Genomic DNA, 7,083 nt, shown 5'->3' on the forward strand with positions numbered 1-7,083 from the left:
TAGTTATTTTTCTCCAATTGTTCTCCATCAGATTATTGCATTCTGACTGTCTACTGCAAATTGCCTCATCACCTGAACAACAGGTCTTGCACAATGCAAATGAATCTTTTAACAGCCTTTCGAGCAACAGATTATAGGGTGGCTACAATGTATGTTACGCAACCAACAATCTATTTCTTTTCATGTTACGTATTCCCCTCATTCTGAGAAAACATTAATCTCTAAGAACAGCTTCTCTGCATAGGTTGTGAAGTGTACTTGTGATCAAATGGATGAAATGGGGTGGCGGGGTGGCAGGGTGGCTCAGTGGTTAGCACAGCTGCCCCACAGTGCCAGGGACCCGGGTTTGATTCTACCCTCAGGCGACTGTCTGTGTGGAATTTGCACATTCTCCCCGTCTCTGCGTGGGTTTCCTCCGGGTGCTTTGGTTTCCTCCCACAGTCCAAAGATGTGCAGGCTAGGTGGATTGCCCATAGTGTTCAGGGATGTGTAGATGAGGTGGATTATAGGGGGATGGGTCTGGGTGGGATGCTGTGTAGGTCGGTGTGGACTTGATGGGCCAAAGGGCCTGTTTCCACACTTTAGGGGATCTATGATCTGATCTAGAAATTATAGAACTGAATTCCCAACCTTGTCAGTTTGTAGATGCATTCAACTGTCAGAAATCATGTTAGAGAAATTGCAATTCTGTCAGATGGAGACTAAAGAACTAGAGTAATTTCAATTTAAATGCATTATTCTTATCTTAGTGTGAAAAACCAAAGTGTGAACAGGTGAGCTGCAGTTGTTTGTTACATTGCCATAACTTCTGCATTATAGCCAGAAATAGAGGTTTCTGAGGATCATTTATTTACTGTTCTTACAAGAATGGTTAACCCAGGGGCAAGCATCTATCCATTCATTCTTATTAAACTGGAATTTCAAAGCTCTGTTCTTGTTACCCCTACTATTCTTGGGGGAAACAGCAATAATCTAGTGTTGAGACATTGGCTGAAATTCGGTGGCCAGGAGTACAATAAGCAGTTCCTCTCTTCGCTGCCTTTATATCCAATAGGAATTGATGAAAACTCAATCCAGTCTCTAAAAGTGAGAATACTGGAGAAACTCAGCAGTGTCTGTGGTGACAGAAACAGAATTTATGTTTCAAGAGCAGTATAATTCTTCAGAACTGAAGTTCAGAATTCCAAAATTGAGACGGAATGCTGGTTTGCAGCACAAAATTTGCATTCAGTTTTTCTTCTGATCCCTCCACAGCAAACCCCAGCTGATTACCAAATTACCCCCTTATTAGAGCATATTTCCAAAGATACCTACATAAATATTGGTAAGATATACCCCATACAATTTTCAGCAAACAAGCTTTGGATAATAGTAATGAGATGAGGTAACTCAGGCTGAGTTCTTATTAGACTCTTAACCAGAGGCACTCATCAGTTTTGGTGCTCTAACTGAGATAGGTTAACTTTGCAGAAAGGAACCGATAGCCTATACAGCTTTCATCTGCATAACAACATATATATTCATCCATTACACAGGCTGTGTAGACCATGAATAAAACTCTACATTCACACGCCTACTGGTTGAATACAAAATGTATTGGAATTCCATTATTACATTAGAACATGAAATTTAAAAAAGCCACAGAATAATGCTACTAGCAAAGGTCTTTGTACATAAACTACAGTAGTTTGCATCATTTCTACATCATGATTAATAAACAATTTGCACCTACAGCATCCTTGGAAAACAAAAAGCTGCTTTTGCTAATGAGGACACTACAGATACACCAGAGGTTTTTCTAAGTTTTAAACACAAGCCATAAGAAAACAGGTTTTTGTAAAAGAATGAAAAAAGTGCAAAAATGATTTTACTGCCTACAACTGGGGAAGAATCTAAATCTTCACAATAGCTTTGTTCAGTTATATTCATTACAATAAATTTCCTTAAAACAGTTATATTAACATTCATGGTGATGTACATAGGGAAGCAATATTCACAAACAAAGTTAAAACCTATAGTTGTAGAAGCAATTACAATGATGGTATGGGTAGGATGAAAAAAAAAAGATTTTTTGTTATTGGAACTCACTACATTAATTAACAAGGTCATCTAATCTGAACCCAATTTATTGAGTTGATCCAAGAGTCATATAATTGGCACCCATTCAACCAGGTCCATTGAATGTACAGTAAACACACCCATTTCCTGGGTTCAATACAGATCCAGTAACCAAAATGCGCCACTCAACAAGATTCAATGAGGGGCTGGGAAATCGAGCCTGCTTACTGAAGTTTTTAATAATTGGAACCCATCTATAGGGTTTAATGCTGGTTATGTAATGGGAACCCGTTTGGTCAGGTTTAATAAAGACCATGTAATTTGAACCCATCCAATAAGGTATCTAGAACCCCCTTTGATACAGTTTAAGAAAGAACTTGTAATCTGAACCCATTTGGTAGGGTGTATTTAGCTTTTCTCTTATGGCTAAATGATTTCCAATAGAACATGTAAAGATATTATTCTTCATATAAAATATCAACTGCTGCACACTTTTTAAATTGATGTGCTTTCAGTCATGCTAAGCCTTGAGTTAGTTGTGGATGGGGCTTGCCAGTTCCTTCTTCCTAATTGTGCTTTAATCAGCTAACTTGCCAAGTCTAGCAGTAACATTCTGAAGGGTTGCTAAGAGATCACAGTGATGAACGCAGATAACTTGGCAGTTTGATCAGAAGATGTAGAATAGTCTGTTCGCCACAGCACTGTGTGATGCAGAGGAAGCAAGAAATGGCCACGTTAGTAACTGATGCATCTCACACCAGCTTATGATGAGGCAGTCAAACATCACATCTGGATACCAAAGTAACAATTCAACATTCTTTTCATAACACCAGAAAACGTAAACACGCAGTAAATAGACGATATTGAATGTTGAACACAATACTGGTGCTTCCAGTACATTTCCAAACCAGCAGAGGTCTGTCAGAGCTGAGCGTTGTCAGGTTCCATAGCATTAATTGGATTTTATGATTATCCACAAGTCTGGATCCACTGGACTGAAATCGTCACAAAGGCAATTTCCACGAGACTTAACACATCACATTATGTTTTGTATCCGACCCTCTGGGTGTCTTGTACATACTCCTTTCACTCCTGCTCTGTTTTCAGTTTGTGAAACTGATAGTATTCTGTCTGCATCTATGCTGTAGTGATAACATTCAGATCCTTCATTAACCCTGTGAGATGTGTCATCTCTTCTGTCAGTTCATCTGGGCCATAATTCTGCAGAAAGAGGTGCAAAGTTAGTGGCTTATCAAAGGTTATCAGGGGTAGGTGTTAATGTGAAGAAATCAGGTCAGCCATTATTGAATGGTAGAACAGACTCAAGGGGCTGAGTGGCCTACTGCTCTCAATTGCTATGTATGCTTGTATGATAAGTCAGCACTTGGATAAAATTAGTTCAAACTTACACTATCAGAGTCCTCCAACATTTTAGTGGATTCTGCAACATCTGGTGCACTGGGTACAGTTACTGCCATAGGGGACCTGCTCCTACCCAGGGTTCCTATTGATGCTGTCTTCACTGAGTGTACTTGAGGGTTTGGTCCTGTAAGTGAAACAAAATCTATTAGATTTTCAGAACTATCTAACCCATCTTTCAGGATTAAACAAAATTTTACATTGACAAACAGAAAGCAAAAGAGACCCGAGTTTTAAAGTTACTTCCCGATTTGAACCCACCCCGTTTGTTCAGTTGGCAACTCAGTCGCTCGCTCACCTGTCTGAGACAGTAAAGGTGTACTAGATGATGCTGTTTCATAGTTGGTGCTGACAGGAGGGATGGTGATCACAGCAAAACTTTTCAGTGGGTGGGATGGACGCACATGGGCAGTTGGAACACTGCGATTGGACTCCTCCTCCTGAGATCCAGGCAAATATGAAACTGCAGGAACATCAGCCTCTACACTCTCTACAGGGTGAGCCTGGGAACTTGGTGCTGGCGACATGTCACTATTTGGTGTATTCCGTACAGATTCTGAAACAGGAATCATCAAAACCAAAGTTAACACTCCCAAATATCACCAAACATTGTGGCCTGAACAATTTACATGACCTCAGACTGATATGCTTAATCTTTGTAAAACAAAATTCATTTTTAAATTAACCCAGCATTTTAAAATTAACCCAGACAAGTAATTCTCATTCTAAATTGAATAGTCACCAAATGTTGTTTTCTTTGTAAAGGTGAGATTTACAGAAGGTCTTTTGATAACCATGTTCCTAGGTCAGCCTGCAGCATGAAGGAAATTGTTTAAGGAAAAGTGTCTAAGATTTGGCTTTAGTATTTGGGATAGGGTTACAACTAAACAAAGGAGAACAAAAGCAAATCTTTTGTTTCTGTAATCCAGTAAACATAAAATTGAAACATTGAAATATGTATAAATTATATGACAAAACAGCCCACCAGTTAACATAACCCTGCACATTCACATGAACGTTTTGTTTCTGTACCCTTTCCTTCACTCACTTTTCTAATCAACTGTTTTAAGCTGAAATGGTATCTGCATTTCTATTAATCCTGCAGATTAATTCCATAGCTTCAGAGTTCTCTATGTGAAGAGGTTTCACATGGCTTTTGTTTTAATTTCTGACATATAATTTTTTGTTAATGGGTCCTTGATTATGATCCCTCAACTTCATGACAATCTGCATCTGTCTTCTCCCGTGCTTCCACAGCTTGAGAAAACTAATGTGTTGCCAGCTAAATTGTGTTGTACTAATCAGAAAAACACCTAACTTTTCAACAACAGACAGTAAGAACTGCCGATGCTAAAGTCAGAGATAACACAGTGTGGAGCTGGAGGAACACAGCAGGCCAGGCAGTATCAGAGGAGCAGGAAAGTTGACGTTTCGGGTCAGGACCCTTTTCAACAAATTGTTAGATTATTTCTTAATCGTCATTCTTTGATGATAGTTCAGCTCTTGCAAAAAAATGAATCATCCTTTAAGGTTATGTAATTGCTTTCCCCTTCTTGTTTCCAATTTCTGGAGGTTTATAAATGATGCTTTTGTCCTGTCTGGCCTTAAGCTCACTGTCTAGATAAATCTCTTGTGCTATTTCCAGCCTCCACATTACCATTCATCCAAATATAACTATCCAAAGATACTTATATAGAAACATAGCCCCAGGTGGGGCAGAGATTGGTAAATACAAAACCACAATATTCTCAGACAGTGATAGCTGAAATATTAATCAGAAATCCCCTTCATTAATGAGCCGAGAAAAGCTCCATTGTGTTGTAGACAAGATGCTGGTGGATGAAATGCTGCTGCCCTCATCCTGAGTAAGGAATAAACTAGAAACAAAGCTAATGGCAGCAGATAAACCTCCACACTTGTGGTTCCGAGACTGGGCTGAGGTCTCACCTGTAGAATTGGCCCTGTCTACTGAGGGGCCAAGCGGCCGGCCGCTGATCTGATGCCGAAGGTAGCTGCGAGTTGGGGATGAAGGTCCGTCACAAAGGTGATGATGATGAGGGTTGTCGAGTGAATGGATGGGATGAGCACTAATCACAGCTGTGAATGAATATAACACAGAGAGCACTTCACAGACAGAACCAACTATTTTGATCCAGAGAAACACTACCCCCTGTACCCAGACAAATGGATCACGTTCAGGGCTCTCTCTCCCCAAATTCACTGTCACATTCAGAACTTCTCTACACCTTTGGCTAGGGGCCTACACCAACAAAGAATCATGGATGCCCTGTTTCATGTCTCACCTTTCAAGACAGATATTAAACTATCCTCAGACAGACTTAAAGGATCCCTCGGCATTCGGCTCTTACTGAGCTGCCAAATGCAGCGGGTTTGCAGTTACTGCGCAGGCACCATTCTGCGATTAGGCACATTATTGATAATTTAAAGAAACTACATCCTGAAAGAACTGGTTGTACATGTCAATGAATTTGTTTTGAAGGAATGTTGTGTGGCACTATTCTGAGGAACAGCAAATAAGTTCTCCCCAGTGATTTGGCCAATTCTACTTCCTCAACCAGTAGCTAAAGCAGATTATCTAGTCATTACCACATTGTTGTTTATGGAATCTTACTGCAGGCAATTTGTATCTGAGATCCTACAGGGTGACTGAAAATTCCACTGGTGAATAAGGGAACCACTGAACTGCTGACTGTTGGTACAAGGTTGGATCACACACAGTCCTCACTGAAATTAGTGGTGCTCATTTTGGTCTCTAATCCTTTGCTTCCTTGCGTGCGCGCACACACACACATGCACAAAGCTGAAATGAAGGTTGCAATTAGTTGCTAACAACTGTTAATAAAACCTGTACCATGTATATTACAAGCAGCTCCATCATCTGTTGCACTTTCACCCAATATTTAAAAGGAAATTCAGTGATTCATGTTGCCAATGAGATTCTAGATGCTTTGCTGAGGCTGTTAAATACTCATGTACATTGCTCAGTGCTGCAAAGAATTACAGTTGAGTATTCCTTTAGGATTTTAAGTTAAGTCGTCCCCAGCAAAATGAGCTGTAATCTCACAAAGAATTTCCACTGAATCATTCATTGGGTATAATGTAGTAATGTCACTGAAATATACTGCCAGGGCATGAGAGTGGACTTTCCTGAATCTGTCCAGTACCTGGTACAAATCCATGTATCACCCAAGATGTCTAGCGAAGTGCATCAGCCAACATTTAGTTTCAAGGAACATTGTCTCTGGTCCTTCCTGCTCTCAAATGAAATGAACTCTCCAGCAGGAATGCCTGAATAATGATTTTCCAACCTTGCAATTCTCCGTATCCAGAAATACATGATGTTCCTGGACTCTGGAGAAGGGACAGAGTTTGAGTGAATCAGTGAAACACTGTTTTCACCCATAAGGCCTTTAGAAAGGACAATTCACATCTCACCTAGCTCAGACACCGCTGCATCTTTTAGTATCTGCTCATGGTTATAAAATACAAATATAACTGTCAAAAGTTAAAGCAAGAAATGGTATCACACATACGCTGAGGAGGCTGAGTATCAAAAGGCATCATCATCTTTGGTCGCAAACCTCG

The 7,083-nt window shown here is 40.0% G+C and overlaps 1 protein-coding gene across 1 annotated transcript; it reads right to left on the reverse strand.

Moving 5' to 3' along the window:
• Positions 1-1,576: 1,576 nt before the first annotated feature.
• On the reverse strand, positions 1,577-7,077 carry LOC125481578 (neogenin-like). The gene is made up of 5 exons (XM_048593304.1): positions 7,032-7,077; positions 5,425-5,574; positions 3,776-4,033; positions 3,468-3,604; positions 1,577-3,279 (listed from the first exon to the last, which is right to left on the reverse strand). The coding sequence occupies exons 1-5, from the start codon at positions 7,063-7,065 to the stop codon at positions 3,196-3,198; spliced, it is 663 nt and encodes a 220-aa protein (XP_048449261.1). The 5' UTR covers positions 7,066-7,077; the 3' UTR covers positions 1,577-3,195.
• Positions 7,078-7,083: the final 6 nt, after the last annotated feature.

Source organism: Rhincodon typus, unplaced genomic scaffold (assembly GCF_021869965.1).
Source record: "Rhincodon typus isolate 14 unplaced genomic scaffold, sRhiTyp1.1 hic_rhity00002639, whole genome shotgun sequence".
Lineage (NCBI taxonomy): Eukaryota > Metazoa > Chordata > Chondrichthyes > Orectolobiformes > Rhincodontidae > Rhincodon > Rhincodon typus.

Coding starts and splice junctions, on each gene's coding strand:
- LOC125481578 (XM_048593304.1), bottom strand. CDS start 7,065: ATGATGATGCCTTTTGATACTCAGCCTCCTCAGC. Junction 3,605..3,775: donor ACCTTTACTGTCTCAGACAG/GTGAGCGAGCGA, acceptor TTTCACTTACAG/GACCAAACCCTCAAGTACAC. Junction 3,280..3,467: donor TGTTGGAGGACTCTGATAGT/GTAAGTTTGAAC, acceptor CTCTTTCTGCAG/AATTATGGCCCAGATGAACT.